Raw genomic sequence first — 15,989 nt, 5'->3', positions numbered from 1 at the left:
CCCCCTGCCTCCCTTCGCCTCTCAGCTGTCGGGCAGGAGCTGGGGGTGCTGGCGTGGGGCAGGGTTTCGCCGGGAAGCGTGCGAGGACCGCAGCCCCCGCAGCAGGTGTCGGCGTGGAAGGTGTCAGCCACCTGCGGAGGAGGAGTTGGCGAACAGGCTTGACTGGCCGGCCTTCCTGTTCGCTGCCAGCATTCCTTCAGACTCCCTTGTTGTCCAGATTAAGGTGTGGGCTGGTAAAGCTCTTGAGTCCCAGGAGGATCAGGAGTAGCTGTGCTGAGAAGGAATAAGTTCTCCTGTAAGCTGGTGGTTACCATTGCTGAACAGACGTGTAATAGTGGTGTGATCAACATGTTCTGGTCTCTAGTGCTCTGCCTAATCCGTCCTCTTTGTTCTCCTTCCCTTTTAGGTACAGATTAAAAGACAGAGAAACATATATGTACATGCGTTATACATTTTTTTTTTTTCTTGATAAATTGCTTATGTTTCCAGAAAGTATTTACATAAAGTGCTCTGTCCCAGGCAGAGGACATGTTTATTCAATTAGTTTAGTGCTGTACTGAATCTAATGACGCTGCTGATGACAGGGGAAAAGTATGACACATGCTCTGACAGTAGGTATGGATAGTAGAGGTGATCCCTAATGGGAAGGAAAAGATGTAAAAGCTAAATAATTAAAGTTTTTGTTTTCATTAGCAATAGGTTTGTGTTTGGAAGCATTTTAGATGAAGTAGTGCGTGAGTTGGCACTGCTGTGGCTGCTCCGCTGTGTTGAATGCCTTGGCACAATGCAATGCTGTGCTTGGCAGCAGGTGCCTTTCCTGGTCCAGGTGCTGTAGGACAGTAGTAACGTGGTGCTGTATGGAAGCTAGAAGGCCTGTCCAACAAGGAGGATTTGAAAGGAGGGTTGCTGTCACCTTCTGTTCTTGAACAATAAAAATTAGTAGAATGTATTACTGAGCGGCACACTATTAAGCCTCTTCTTAGATGAGGCAGTGTGAATGATGATAGTGTGAAGGGGGACAGGGTGATGGATGTATTTATTCCCTTTTTATAAAAAGGGAAGAGTGTATTGGGTTCTTTCGGGAAGCTGGTGGTCCCAGTGGTTACAGCACCATGAGGCACCACAATGGTGGGTACCTTGCAGTAGACACTGCAAGGGAAGGCACTATTAAGTGGCTACAGAAAAGTTTCCTATACTAGGACCATTCTCCACCTCCATGTACCATACCTAGAAGAAATGAGTGTGATTAAATGAATTCTAAAACACCTTTACAAAGTTTTTAAATGACCCTCCTCTGGAAAGCTGGTATCTGAGGTTTTTAGTTCTCTGTTATGAGTAGTATTTTAACAAGTAAATGAGACTGGTGACAGTTTAACCATAAATTTAAGACAGTACTATGTCTGACTTATTAAAGGCAAGCAACTGGATAAAAGATCTCTGTGCAGGGGAATCTCTGGAAGTTATTCTGTAGTTTAACTGGAGCTAAAATATTTTATTTGGAGACATAAACTGCTTTTAATAGCTTGTGGATAGGCATGTGTGTAGCAAAAAGCTGTTAAGAAAGCTGGAAGTGTACCGAGGTGCACAGCTGCTTCTTGCAAGGTGGAGTCAGTGACTGAAGTCCATCTAGCACCAGTTAGGAAGCTTCACTGCTAATAGCTTAGGTTGGATTTTAGCCACATACGTGATTCTTTGACCTGCTCAGCTCCTGTGTCTGATGTCTCTGGTTCTGGAGTAATGCCATTTATATTACCCAGCCTTAGAAAAACACCAGCCCAAAGCAAACAAAGAAAAAAATTCCACTCAAATCCCATAATTGGTTGAGATTCCAGCTAATTGTTTTCCAGCCTGTACCTCAGCTTCCAGCACTTCCCTCTCTTGTGCAAGCCTGGGTGTTTGGGTGCTTTCTGTGCATCAGTTCCTCCAGCCTCTGGTTATGCCGGAGTTTCCCGAGGACATGTCCTGTACCTTCCCAGCCAGGCATCTTGCTGTCTTGCTGAGTCTGGCTGGGTGTCACGGAAGAGCAGAGGCCCCTGGCCTCACCCTCTGGCACAGCTCTGCTCTCCAGACCGGAGGTGGGAGGAAGGGAAAACGCCATCTCCCGGGTTGCAGGGCATGCCTGGCGCAGGAGCCGTGCTATGCCTCCTGTTTGCACTGACTCCAAAGGATGTGAGGCTCTCTGGCTGCTGAAGTGGAAAAATACCTGGAGGAATCGCCTACTGGAATGTCTGAGATAATTTTGGGGTGGGGAAGTTAATTAATTTTCATTACTTTCCTGAGTGGTGCTTGCATTTTTTGAATGCTTGGCTGCTGTATAGTCTAGAAAGATACCTATGATTTGATATCAATGTTTCTTTTAAAAATTTACCATTGCTAGACTTTATTTGGAAAAATTGTCTGTTGTTTGTTTTTTCTTTTAACAAGATGGGCATTTATTTTCCTAGAAGGAAGACTTTTTGATCATAATGTTACCATTTACTCTATAAACGAATGAAAGCAGCAGGTCAGCTACTTACTGCAGAAAAACTTTGTTGACCCCAACAGAAGCCTGTGCTATTCTTTCTGCTTCGCTCACATCCTATGGGTTGCCTCAGTCAGTGCTGTGCAAATTCCTATTAAAGAAATTGCGTGAATTGCCTCAAAACCTTAGTAAATGTAACAGAAATGGGGGAGTGGGAAGGTTAACTAGGAGAACTGGGGGGGGAAAAAGAAGAGTGGAGGAAATAAGCTGTGCCAGATGAGAGGTGCTGTAGAGAGTTCTTGCACAAACAACAGCGAGACTTTACAAAAATAAAAAAGGAAAAAAGAGAGAAAAACCCAAGGACACCTACAGCAGATGACACAGTGAATGCTGCTGAAGTCCTTATTGTTGAGCTGCTGTTCTGAAGAGCACTAAGCCTTAGTGCTACTGATGAAACCCTTAAATAAGCTACAGAAAAACGTCTCTGTTCTGTGGCTTCGTCTTTTTCTGGTGGTGTTCCAATGCAGCTGGAAACAAAGTGAGGCGTACGTGGTGCAGACTCAGTGAGAGGCTCATCTCTTTCCCTTTTTCCGTGGGCATGCCAGAGGCTTTTCCAAGCGGGAGTGCTGCAGGAGCATGCAGAGTCAGCAGTGGGTGCAAGGGACAGCCCTGCACCGTGCGGCACTGCCCGGCTGAAGTGCTGGGATCACTTTTAAATATTTGCACGTGTGGAGGATCTTTCTTGATAGTGCTGAGCCAAGAAATGGTCTTTTTTTTTTCCAGTTAGCCAGACAAAACATGGTGCGCAGAATTCTGCAGTGTCTTTCTAGCAGAAAGAAGACAGATTCACACACAGACATTATTTCATAGACAATATACTATTGTGCTGGAGTCAGGGCAGTATTATCTATGTGTAACAGAGCTTTGGCAATTGTAACTGTCGTCAGTCTTAACCACAACAAATTCTGTTCTGAAGTTACAGAAACACAAAGCTGGCTGCAGAATTAGATCTGAATCCTATTTATATATTGAGTCCTATTTATCTCTTAGAATGCATATTAATTCTGTGTATTTTTAGGATATAAACCAGAGAGGCCTGAGGACACTCTGAAGACACAGAAGCTGCAGCCCTTTATTTGGAGTACACGTTATGAACCCTTTCTGGAGCATGTCTACAAGTTCTGTGCGCAAGGTATTTAATGAGTGGCTGTCATAGGGTGTTAACGTGCTTTGAGGGGTGGCAGCAGTTTTGGAAAAGACCGTCAGATGATCTACAAATATTTCTGGAGCGTGTATTTTATCCCAAGGATCACGGTCTCCTTCAACAAAAGTGTAATCTAGCTTTGAGCTGCATGAACTGGAATGTGCCTGTGGATGGAGGCTATTCCAGAATTTGTTGACTTTTCTTGTCTACAGCATCTTTTAAGTAGGAAAGATGAAACAAACCTGTTCAAATGGTTGAAGCGCTTGTGTCTTAGGGCATTTGCGTACTGCCTTAAATTGAGCTTAGCCAGGTGTCGGGTGTGCAGGGAGTGTTAACAAAACTGCCTCCGTTGCACTATTGCTGCTTCAGATTGTACCAGTGAAAAAAATGTGATAGTCCTGGGGTTATTCACTTCTCGGGTGTTCAGTGCTTGTGTCACTTCATCGATGAAGCTTCTGACATACAGGTGTAGTTACTAGTCCAAGTCTCAAGCACTTCAAAATGCTTAGACCATGCCTATAGGCACCACATCTAGCCACGTTGAAAGGTCTGCAGGTAGTACAGTGTTGGCTAGCAGTGACCAATTAAGTAGAAAGGTTGGTTTGTTTGTTTTCTTTTTCAATAAAAGGCAGCATAGGCATAAAAAGGTTGCTGTAGCAAACCTATTTAAATTTGATACTGCTGTCAAATGGTGATTCTTTTACAGTGAGAGTGGGCTACAGGATCAGTTCCAAGGGGATGGATGTTGGTGCCTGAAGCATAGACAGGAAGTGAAATACATGAAATTTTCTGCAGAAACTTCTTATTTCATCTCAGCTCTACTACACTGCTTCTAAAGACTCTTTGAAGTCCACAGTGCAAGGATGCTTGTCAGTAGAAATTATTTATCTCTGTGCACTGTGTGCTAGAAATAGATTGACTTCTAAGCTAATGTTATATACTGTCTGGTTCCAGTTTCTAAATAAATGTAAGCCTCCTTAAGCATTTGTCCTAATCTGCAGATTTCCTATCTGGCATTGTTTACTTTTTGCACTTGCAGGCTAGGTTTGATTGAGTAAAAGTCTATTGTAAAACAAAACCCAAAGAGACACCACCAAGCATTAGAAAACTGAAACCCAAGATACATTTCATTGGCCAAACTTGTTATTAGTGAGGCTGGGTTTAAACCTGTTTTAAAATATGTTTGGATATTAAATAGTTATGAAACATGGCCTGTAATCTCATGGTTCTCTTTTCATCTAACAGAGACCCGACGCTGAAGAGAAAACTCTGAGTGGAGAGCTGCGAACGAGTCCTCTACGAGCCTCTACGAAGAAACAGTTGCCTTCTATTCCAAAGAATGCTGTGCCAATAACCAAGCCTGCTTCTCCTGCCACGTCATCCCAGTCGACAAATGGAACCCACGCTTCTTATGGGCCTTTTTATCTGGAGTATTCCCTCCTTGCAGAATTGTATGTTTCCACTGGTTTTTTTTTTTTGTATTTTTAGGTTGCTGGGTTTATGCTTCAGTGGGTAAAAAACACGCAGGGATCTAGTTCTTGTGTGGTGTCTCTGCCATAAGCCTTGAAGAAGGTAGCAAAACTCCACTTCTACAGAATTCTTTTCCTGGAGCAGCAGTCTCAATCTCATGAGGTAGAAGGGGAGAGGAAAAGGAGATGAGATTGTGTGTGTTTAGATGTGCTTCTCTGAATTCTTAAATTTTTCAGTCTTGAAGTAAACACATATAAACACATGGTTTAGTTACTGTCATCAGTTACCCAAGTAGCTTTTTGGTCAGAAATACTGAGTTTTTGAAATGAGTATTAGAATAGAAGCAAGCAGGTGTGTAGTGGGAAGATGGTTATGAGTGTTTGGTGCTGTCTGATGGAGTTAGAATGTGGGAACTTCCTTCAGTTGTTACGTGGAACACTTGAACGCCACCTGATATGGCTTATGAAATGCAGGCTAGGAAGACTGGATTCCTTCCTGTCAGTGATACCTGACACAAAACTCAGGAAGGAGGACTTTGTGCAATTTAAACAATTTAAAAAATTGGTTGCATTTGGTGCAATCTAGCGATCTGTAGCCTATCTGTATGTCTGCAAAACTTTCCAGTTATATAAAGTTACATAAACTTGTTTTTGTGCTACAAAGTAGAAGGGACTTCCTCTGTAATAGACATACTGGATTCTCAAGTATGTAGTGCCTTTTGGAATGAAATCCCTGGAGTCCTTATGCAACACTAAGTCTCAGCTCTTGCACTTAACCATTAAACGGAAAGTGAGAACTCTCAAAACATTAATCTTTTTTTTTTCAGGGAACTGACCCTGACTTCTTAATTTGAGAAGGATGTTTTTCTTCTGCAGCGTGCAAAATTATATTGATGTCATAGTGTAAACTCTTCTAGTTCAACAAATTAGTTGTTAGGGAAATAATTTTATGGAAATTGTAAGCAGAGAGAACTATGTTAGTATTTTGCTTTAAGTTTATTGTTTATTTGTGCAAGCGTGCGGAGTTCAATTTAATGAACCTATATGCCAAATAACTGAAAAACCAGTGACTAATTTGGTTTATAATGGTATTCTGTAGAATCTGCATACCATGCAATTACATCTGCTTAAACTTACTAGCAACTGCTTGTATGCATCGATTTGAAAAATAGTAAAACTAGCACATTTTGCCCTGGTAGTACTGTTGGTTATCAAATGGAATCTCTTAAAAGGCAAAGGGAGAGGTAGAAACTCTTTTCATAATGCACTGGTCATAGATGACTGAAGACTGTGACTGGATTGTCATCCCAAGAAGTGAAATGGCAAAGTGCAGGCTGGGGAAAATGGCTTGGTCCAGCCTGTTAATGGCATGCCTGGAATCAAGCAGTCGGGTCTCTAGTATACTCTGCTTCTTGACTGTCCTTTTTATTTTCTGTTACTTTTTGTCAGTTGCCCGTGTAATTTCTGTTTTACCTGCAGCATAATCTCATCTAAAACTGAAAAACTACTTGTTTAAAATTGAGGTTAAAGTTTGGTCACATTTCAGTATTAATTACAACTGACTGCAAATCTGTATTCAAAATTATGTAATTTTTTTTTCTTCTTTACTTTGAAACTGGGGATTCAGTTGAAAAGTGGAAATTTCAGTACTGATATGCCTTAAATGCATCTGCTGGGGAAGGACTTTATTTCTACTTCTCTACTTACACTTTTATTAGGAAAAAAATAATGTTCCCTGTTAGTAAGTCTTCAAATGGAGGGACAGGAAAAGCAAGAGTGAAAGATTATAGTTTCACAAGTTTTCTGCCACCTTCTCCTGTGAGAAATGTGCCCCTGGATATTGAGTGTAATTTGGTGGAAGCAGTCCCATGTTAAGCCTTCTGTGGTGTGTTCTGGGCTTACTGTTGTCAGCCTGCTGTAGATTTAGTGTTGTTGTGGAGCTGTTCTAAAACCTGATTCTCATTGCAGTACCTTGGTTGTAAAGCAGAAACTGCCCGGTGTCTACGTCCAGCCATCTTACCGATCAGCGTTAAGTAAGTTTAAACTCAACTTTTAACCTTTTATACATATGTATAAAAATTCTTTCACTCAAGCAAACTTTCTTACTTGCAGTGTGGTTTGGTGTAATATTCATAAGACATGGGCTCTACCAGGATGGTGTATTTAAATTTACTGTCTATATTCCTGATAATTACCCAGATGGAGACTGCCCGGTAAGTGGTTGTGTGTGTGTGTGTCTTGGGGTTTTTGTGTTTTCTGGTGTTTTAAGTATGACTTTTTGTTAAACCTAATGCACCAATTAGCTTCTTATTTCCTTGGACTAATTCAGTTGGCTGGGCTCATTTGTGATATCTTGTATGTACTTCCTAACATCTGGGGAGGAATCGTGTGATTACTGAGGCTGCTGTAGAGTGAACTTCCTGAGGTTGGATACGTTAGAGTATTAGGTAACCATTTTTTTTATCTGATTTTTTTCCAAGTTCTCAGTAGTGGTATAATGGAATGTAAAATCCAGGCACGGGTACTGTGCTTGCTGTAGTACTGCAAGATTTATTGCCTGTCTCTTTTCTAAATTACATTGAAACAAAGAACTAGAAGAACTTGAGTAGAGCATAGATGAAACAAAGGGAAAAGGAGATAGACAGTATAGTGTTACCTTCCATCTCTGCTTTCTCTTTTTTTCTTTAGGGAGAGGTAGCCAAGTTATTACATCTATTAAAAAATAAAAATAAAAATCATGTGGCAATCTGACTCTCCAACGTTGAGCAGAGCAGCTGCCCCTCTTGGCCAGATTTCTGCCAGAGCTTCATTTGGGGACAGGTGTATGTAACTGCTGCACTGTCAGGAAGCTGTCTGCTTGGTGTCAGGTTTGGTGTAAAGCTATCATCTTTACAAGAACAGAACTAGTAGGAAGAAGTTTCTTTCAGAGGCTAGACTATAGTGTCTCTCTTACAGCCATCATTCTTTTGCTGGCAGAGGGCTTTAAAACCTTCCTGTTGAAATTAAATTTTCTTTTGGAAGAATGTAAAAACACCAAAGGAAACCACCTGTACAGAACTGCAGAGTCTGTGGTGTCACTGTACAGTGTACTTAAAAATGTGTAGGATAAAAAAAGTGTAGGTTGTAGCTCAAGTATCTGAAAAGCTTTCAGTCACAAATAGCTAAACCAGAAGAACTCTAATCTGATTTTATGTGACATTATTACCTGTGCTGGCAGGGGTGCCTGTGCAGTTAGCTGGATTAGTTTCCTGATTCGGTGATAACCATGTGAGAGAGGACAAGACCCTGCATGTAACATGGGTGTGTTGGGTTACAGTTCCACAGTTGTATAAGTCCCTTCAGGTTGCTTTCCTTTAATGCCATGACAGTTAATTAGTATTTGGAAGGAAGATCTGGCTGACCTTCTCCCAGGGGGTTTAGCATTAGGGTTGAAGTTGTCGTAATGAATTTCTTTTTTCTAATGCAGCGCTTGGTTTTTGATCTGCCTGTCTTCCATCCGCTAGTAGATCCTTTGTCTGGTGAACTGGATGTGAAAAGAGCATTTGCAAAATGGAGGTTAGTGATAGTATATTGATGTATAATTTGAAATAAAAGTTGGGTCCTTTCTTCATAGTGTTTTTTTTTTTTTTTTTAGGCGGAATCATAATCACATATGGCAAGTGCTAATGTATGCTCGCAGAGTCTTCTATAAGATTGATACAACTAGTCCTCTGAACCCTGAGGCTGCAGTGCTGTAAGTGTCTTCCATGTGTTTAGACTTGGTCTTTTAAGAGATTTTTGCACACACTTGCAGAAACAAGAGGTTTCTAAAATTATTTACCAGTTCACGCTCTGTACCTCCAGAGCTGGTTGCGCTAGGAACTAAAGTCGAGGCTTTGCCAACTCTGTCTGTGCTTCTAGAGCAAACCTGTGCCCACTTGCTATTATTTGACGTTACTTCTCTCTTGCAGGTATGAAAAAGACATTCAGCTGTTCAAAAGTAAAGTGGTGGACAGTGTCAAACTATGCAGCAGTCATTTATTTGATCAGCCCAAAATAGAAGATCCCTATGCAATTGTGTAAGTACCACAAGCAAATTCACCATCTCCTGACATTTTGAGAGCAAGTTTTGGTATAGTTGTTGATTTGAAGCCTTTCTGTGCCAGGTTGACTGACCTATTTTTTCTTGCAGGTATGGAAATGCTTTGGGTATTCCTACCCTTGTTTCCTTCTGCTTAGTATTGAGTGAATCTTAAACATGATCAGACACTTGTGTTTACTGTTTTTTCACTAAGCAACCAAGACTTTAAAAAGTCTCAACAAAATCCCAAACAAACAAATGAAGAAAAACCTCCAAACACCCCACCTCCCTCAAGCAGAGATACCCATGGAGTAAATATGGGGTTTGGGCTTTCCTGAACCAAATTTGTGTGGCTATAGCTTTGCTCATACTTTTAAAACACTTTTGAACTTGACTGCATGTGGGACAGAGCAGTCAGCTCTGTGGTGAATATGAGCAATATTTCATGTAGGACCTGCTGAATTGCCAGTTCTCCCTGCAAACAAAAATTAAAACCTAAAGAAAAGATGCATGACAACCTGAACTTAGTTCTTATTTTTGTTTTAACACTAAAAACTCAGACTTGTAGTTAACTTGGAATTCAACAAATTCAGACGGGGAAAATTGCTTTCTGCTGTCTGTGCTACAGTTTGCAAAACAGCAAATTAAGATATAACTATACTTTCTCTGTAGTTTTTCTCCATGGAATCCAGCTATACATGATGAAGCTAGAGAGAAGATGTTGACTCAGAAGGTAAGCACGAAGTCCAGATTTTCACTGCAGTAAGGCTTTGTTGCTTGATAAGGGAAAAAGGATTCTCTGTCTCTTTGGTGAATGTGTACTAGACCTTATTCCACCCCTCTCTTGGATCAGCAGACGTGCTGAAACTGGTTGGCTCTCCTAACTAAGCAGTTATGTCACTGTCCTAACTCCACTGTGTCAAGCAATTAATCATTTAGCCAGCTAGAAAGCTTTTTTAGTACAACTGTTGGCACACTTGGCAGATATCTTTTTTGTTTAGGGGAGGGAAGGAGGAGATTTTTCTGACTGCCCATTAGCTTGTCCTTTACTCGCCGTGGTTGTTACCACTTCTGCGTAACCTGACAGTCCCCAACTTCTTCGTTCTCTTCTGCTGAGAGATCTCATCACCGAATCAAATCAAAAAGAAAGAGGGCTTTCTTCTCATTCTGAGCTTTTTGAAGCAGCACAAGCAGTGTACTTGGCTCACATATCTAACGCTACTGATTTCTTGTAAGAAACAGGAGCTAATTGAAGGGTTCCTTCTGTTCCAAGGTGCACTTATGATACAGCAAGAGTGTGTCAGTCCATATGGCTTTCACCTGAGCCACACCTTTATCTTTGGGGGAAGGGGGTGCGTTGTTTTGGGGTGTTTGTTGTTTTGGTTTTTTTTTTAATTATTTCTTTGCATTTGACAAGAGCTGGCAAACAACAATTCTGAGTCTGTGCTGAGTGGTGTGACAAGTCAATCCACTTGCAGTGCCTAGGGATTCTTAAATGGTGGCTGGTATCTTTGCTGGGCTGGCAAGGAAATGCAAGGAAATTAAAAAAATGTCACTCTTCCTTGCTGCCAGCTTTAACTCATGTTCTTGCTCATCCTCTGGCATGTATGAGATTTTTACATTAATCTCCATACAGTATGCAGCCTGTAAGCTCAGTGTGGCAGCGTTCCCACTGGCAGAGTAACTTGAGGTGAGGTGGCCTTTCTCAAGCCTTAGAACACACAGGAAAATACTTTGATCAGGTTCTGACTTCCTAATATTCTTACAGCAACTTAAAAAATACTTTTACTTTTTTTAAAATTCTTTTTTTTTCCCCTTCTCCTCCATTCTCTGTCTCCTTGTTTCTTACCCTTTAAATCCAAGATCTAAAGAGAAGACAGGCTGAGGTGCTTGAAATGGAAGGGATGTGATACTGTCTCAGAGACTGATAGCAAACAGTGACTTTTCTCTTGTCCCTTTTCTTTGGAGATGCACTTTAATTTCTTTTAAATATTAATTTCTTTTAAATCAAAACCTAACATTTTCAGTAACTATGGCTTGTGTGGCAATTGAGTCTCTGGAGTAGTTTGTTGACAGCAAGAATGGCCCAACTTCTGTGCCTTAGGTATGTTCCAAAATATCAGAGTAGCTGAGAACATTCTCTTTGTTCCCCGTAAAAGGAATTCCCTAATCCCGTGTCCTGCCTTTCCCTTCTGCAGCCCTGGATCCTTTTTTATTACCCTGTTATTCCTGTGCCTTGGGGAGCAACCAGGCCCCTCCAGACCTGTAGCCCAGGAAAGGCAGCGGTGTCCCAGCCCCCTGCTGAGCGTGTGACTTTGGCCAAGTGCTGTCCCCCGCGCAGCCTGCGGCAGGCAGCTCCACGGGGGGTCACCCCTCTGGTTTGCCCCCGTCTGACACGCTGCGGTAGTTCTGTCACCTTTTGCACAGAGCGTGGGCAGGGACACAAGTGCAATTTCAGTCTTCTTGCTGACTTCATGTACTTTTTCAGGCAAAAGGCTTCCCGTAGTCTGGCGAAGTCTGCTCACGTAATTATTGCTTTCTAGAGCCTGCTGTGTCATTCCAGGTTTGAGGCGGTTGGCATTCAGGTGCTCTGAGGAGCCTGTAGCAGTGTGGAGGCAGGGCTAGTTCCTGGTACACAACCTCCAAGCTGTTCTGTCTCTTTGACCTGCTGGAGTCAGCATCTGATTTACTCAGCTGCTTCTTAAACTACTTTCAATCTCATCTTTCTTGCCCAAATTGGAGCTTTTTTTTTGTATTCTAAATGGCAATAGGCAGTCTGAAATGTTCTCTGTGTTGGGTAGAAATAGTTACTGTTCAGGCATTTAGCTATGGTCACTGCACAGGGAAGGGAAGGACCATCCTTGGAAAGCTTTGAGAAACTCCATGGTCTAGTAAAGGTGTCAGTTGCCACTTGGGCGTGTGAATGTGTGCTCAGAAGCCTTCAGAGGGTGGGCTGCTCCTCCATGGTACGCCCTGCACCACAGGGAGGTGGCTGCCGTTAGAACGTCGGGTTGATGACAGGGACGTTCTGATTTGGATTGACGCTTCTGTCTGTAGAAAAGAAATTTGGCTCACAGTAGTGCTGAGCTGTAGCCATGAAGTGAAAGGCACTATTCACAGAGTACTTCTGAATCTTACGGCGTGGTGGGGTAGCAGCACATGAACAGAGTCATTAAAACTCAGCTGTGACGTTGGGGTGGCTCTGCAGATGCCACACGCATTCCCAGGAACCAACCAGTAGCCGTGCTGCTCTTCCTCCCTGAGCAAACCATGCGTGCTGGCCTCTTTCATGCTTGTATTTGCCAAAAGTAGAGTGGGCGGGGAGGCACGTAGGAGGGCTTGGGGTATGCGATAATTCTGACTTCTTTGTCTACCTAGAAGAAGGCAGAAGATCAGCACTGCAAAGGCACACACGTCTCTGGCCTGTCGTGGGTAAAGCCTGGCTCCGTGCAGCCCTTCAGCAAAGAGGAGAAGACGGTGCCTACTTAGCTCTTCTGGACTGTGGTGCACAAAACACTTTCTGTGGGTGGAGGGAATGTAATGGAGGGAGAAACAGCAGAGCAGCAGTTTCCTTCTTGACTACGGATTAGTAAAATCTGAACGGTAGCAGCGACTCCAGTAAACCTGTTCCATGGATTACTGACTCGATGTTTTACACGTGCATTAGGTTTTAAAGGCTTGCCTGGAGCTTGGAAGTCTCTCTTGAACACTGCAGTACTTCTGCCTGAAGACTGTGTAGGGTGGGTAATTCCTCAGGGCTCTGAAATGCCTGGAGGTTTTGGGTTGGTTTTTAAGCTTTTATTTTTTCCCTCCAGGAACAGCAATTATTTTTAAAAAATCTTAAATTACTGGCAGAAATATTAGCATTGGGAATATGATGCCAGAGGTAAGCTGTGTTCATGTAAACTAATATAGCAGAGTTAAACACTATATTTAATGGTTTTAAATACTTCTGATTTCTATTGTAAATATATTAGGATTTGAATTTGTAAATAAACGGTTCATTGACTCCATTTAGCACTTTCCAGAGATAAAGCTGGGGATGATGTATGATGTATGATTGATTTGTAAATGGCTATAGTCACTAAAGCGCACATTAGTCTGACAGGGTGGAAGCAGCATGTCAGGCGTGCTAGGCTTTTATTACATAAACACTAAAACTAAAGCTTTTAATGGTGGTCCCTTGAGCTAATAAAATCTTAAAGGATTTTAGATTCCCTAGGTTCCTAGGGTGTTAAATAGGATAGTTTGGCTAATGTGTGTTGATAGTGACATCTTAAAATAAAAAGAAACCGTGGTCTGGCGTTTGTCCCTCTGTGTGTCTGTCGTGGAGGTGCAGCAGAGCTGGAGCCGGGTGGGAGCTCCCGGCCGTGGGTGCTGCCCGAGTGCAGGGTGGTCACACCAGCAGGAGGGCACTGTGGGGAGACCGTCCAAGCACAGTTCTGTTCCACCTGCAGGAAAACCTGTTACTGAAGTGTCTGAGCTCAGGACAGAACCTTCTTCCTTTCACTAGAGTCTGCCAGATGCTATAAGGCCTTATTGTTGCCTTTCCTTTCAAACCCTGTGACGTTAACCCTTTACAGCTGGGCTGCTTTCCCTCGGGCTCCTCAGCCCTGCACTGATGGCATTAGTGCAGACCCTGCTGGCTGGGAACAAGGAGTAGTGACTTCACAGGTAACCTTGAGCAGGTGGCTGGGCAGGGTACCGAGCGGTGCGGTGTGTCTCGGGGGTTTCGTCTTTTGTTTTAATCTGACAAGCTAAATCCACTTGTCGTATAATGACCTTTCCCTGTTCCCTTTGAGAACAACTTCTTTGCTCTTAAGGAAACAGACAAAGACTTCACAAGTTATGTGTTAGCATATACCAAAATGATGAATTTAATGTGCTGTTAAGGATGACTTGAGTGGTTTCTGTGCAGCACTTCACATTGCATAAATGAAGTACTTGCTCCTGTTCAGATACTGTTGAAATCTTACTGCATGATGTTGCTTTAAACTCTTCATAGCTTCTGCCTTTGAGATGCAGTGGTTCCCTGCGGCTGCCTGGAGTGTCTCTGGTGGAATTCCTCTGTAGACAGAAGAATGCAGAGGGTGTGCAGAGAGCAAGGGTGCTCTTTGAGGCAGAGAAGGAAGTGGATCCAAAGGTGCAGTTCTTGGAGCTACTCTTCCCTCTTTAACTCATCTTATAAAATGTCTGTTACAGGAATTGGGTCCTTGACTACGTGCTGAAATGTTCTTCCTGTACCTTCATATATCCAGTTATACTCAGTGTAATGAGAGAAATTGAATTCAGAGTGGCTCCTTGAAAAATATTCAAAGTTGAAGTAAGAAGAATTCAGAGCGTGTGTCGTGAAGCAGGGGCCTCTGAACAATGTATTTGCAACTGACCTGTTGCCTTCAGCTCTCAGAAAGCTCTTGCTGACTTGTGTGTGAGGTACGGGTCTGTGGAAACTGAGGGCTCTGGCAGGCTCTGGTCATCTGGATTAGCACAGCAGACTTAAACATATTTAAGGGCTTTAAATGCACTGTTTTTTCTTTACTGTAAACTGTATTGAAACTGGTGGTTGATGGTTTTGCCAAGGTTGAGTCAGTCACTGGGTGAGATGCCTGTGACTAGGTATGATTTTGTGGGGCAGTTAACTTGGAGTAAATTTGGTTTCTGCTGTATTCAACATAGACCTGTCTTCTCTAGCTCAGAGCTCGATCCAGCCTTGTTCTAAAGCTGAGAAGATGTGTTGAGGCAGCAGCACATAAAAATGGATAGAGAAGTCTGGAGCAAGTCTGCAGCGGTGCTCTGAGGGCTGCTGCCGACAGGCTTAGTACAGGAACAGTTCTGTGTATTTCCACTTAGATCAGTGTTGCCCCATCCCCCCAGACAATCCAGAGCTCTGGTGTGTTGGTCACTAGAGTAAAGCCAGCAGATTTGGTGTGGGATTGGTTTGGCTGTTGGAGTTGGGAAGTGGTGGCTGCTGTTTGGAGACATGCTGTGTCTGGTCCTGCAGCAGCGCTGAAACCAGCAGTGTCACACCAACACAAGTGTTGCTCTTTTGCTGCTACTGGTGGCTTGTTGGAGCAAAACGTTCAACTCCCAGCCTCAAAACGAACCTGTGCAAATCATGGATTTGACATTTTTGTGGTGCATTCTCCCTTCTGTTCCTGCCCCTTTGGAAGGAAGGAATGAGTGAAAGCCTAGGACTTGCTAGAACTTTGTTCTTACTGTTAAAAAAAAAAAAAAAAAAAAAAAAAAAAAAAAAAAAAATCTGTCTTCACATCAAAAACTTTGAAGAGTGCAGAATTCTGAGTTGGCCCTTGGGTTTGTGTACTCTTCCTATAGCAGGAACATTCTGTCTCTTCATGGTTAGAGGTGTTTTCGGTAACGTTGGTTGTGCATTCTTTACCTTGCACGCTGAAGTTAGTGATTTGGTGGGAGCAGGACTTGGGCAGCAGATAGCTGTAACCCTTGTGTAATTTTTTACCTGTATCAGCACAGAAAAGAAGGAAAACGTGTGGAGCCTGGGGGAGGGCGAGCGCTTCTCTCTGCACCCCTGTTGGCCATTCTGTGAGGATGAGCCTCTCTCCACCCCGGTTGGCCATTCTGTGAGGATGAGCAGATGGCCCTTCCGTCCTTCCACTTCTTCCTTGCCCACCACAGGAACCTTTGGAGCAGTTGCTTGGTGCTCCAGCGTGTGTGTCCAACCTAATTTTTCAGTTTTTAAAGCAAAGAGTGTGGTGGTTGGCCTGCGTTGGCAGGCGGGGAAGCTGCCTGGTCCACCTCTGTCGGCGCGAGGCGGGTGCT

At 43.0% G+C, this 15,989-nt stretch overlaps 1 protein-coding gene across 2 annotated transcripts; it reads left to right on the top strand.

Moving 5' to 3' along the window:
- Window positions 1-3,545: 3,545 nt before the first annotated feature.
- Window positions 3,546-13,495, top strand: AKTIP (AKT interacting protein). 2 transcript variants are annotated; one of them, XM_008943709.1, is made up of 9 exons: window positions 3,546-3,653; window positions 4,911-5,116; window positions 7,103-7,167; window positions 7,247-7,347; window positions 8,601-8,689; window positions 8,769-8,867; window positions 9,085-9,192; window positions 9,867-9,927; window positions 12,573-13,495. In XM_008943709.1, exons 1-9 carry the CDS (start codon window positions 3,612-3,614, stop codon window positions 12,681-12,683), a joined length of 882 nt encoding a protein of 293 aa, XP_008941957.1. In that variant the 5' UTR covers window positions 3,546-3,611; the 3' UTR covers window positions 12,684-13,495. The 2 variants fall into 2 exon arrangements, with proteins under 2 accessions (XP_008941957.1, XP_008941958.1); XM_008943710.1 differs by having other exon boundaries at window positions 3,577-3,653; window positions 12,576-13,495.
- The last annotated feature ends 2,494 nt before the right edge of the window (window positions 13,496-15,989 follow it).

Source organism: Merops nubicus, unplaced genomic scaffold (assembly GCF_000691845.1).
Source record: "Merops nubicus isolate BGI_N331 unplaced genomic scaffold, ASM69184v1 scaffold40447, whole genome shotgun sequence".
Classification (NCBI taxonomy): Eukaryota; Metazoa; Chordata; class Aves; order Coraciiformes; family Meropidae; genus Merops; species Merops nubicus.
This window is presented reverse-complemented; position numbering and strand designations above follow the sequence as displayed.

What these genes read in the sequence shown, in the direction of transcription:
- AKTIP (XM_008943709.1), top strand. Translation starts at nt 3,612, where the DNA reads ATGAACCCTTTCTGGAGCATGTCTACAAGTTCTGTGCGCAAG. An exon ending in CTACAAGTTCTGTGCGCAAG is followed by an intron (nt 3,654 to 4,910) that starts GTATTTAATGAG and finishes TTCATCTAACAG; the next exon opens with AGACCCGACGCTGAAGAGAA. An exon ending in GAAGATCCCTATGCAATTGT is followed by an intron (nt 9,193 to 9,866) that starts GTAAGTACCACA and finishes CTTTCTCTGTAG; the next exon opens with TTTTTCTCCATGGAATCCAG.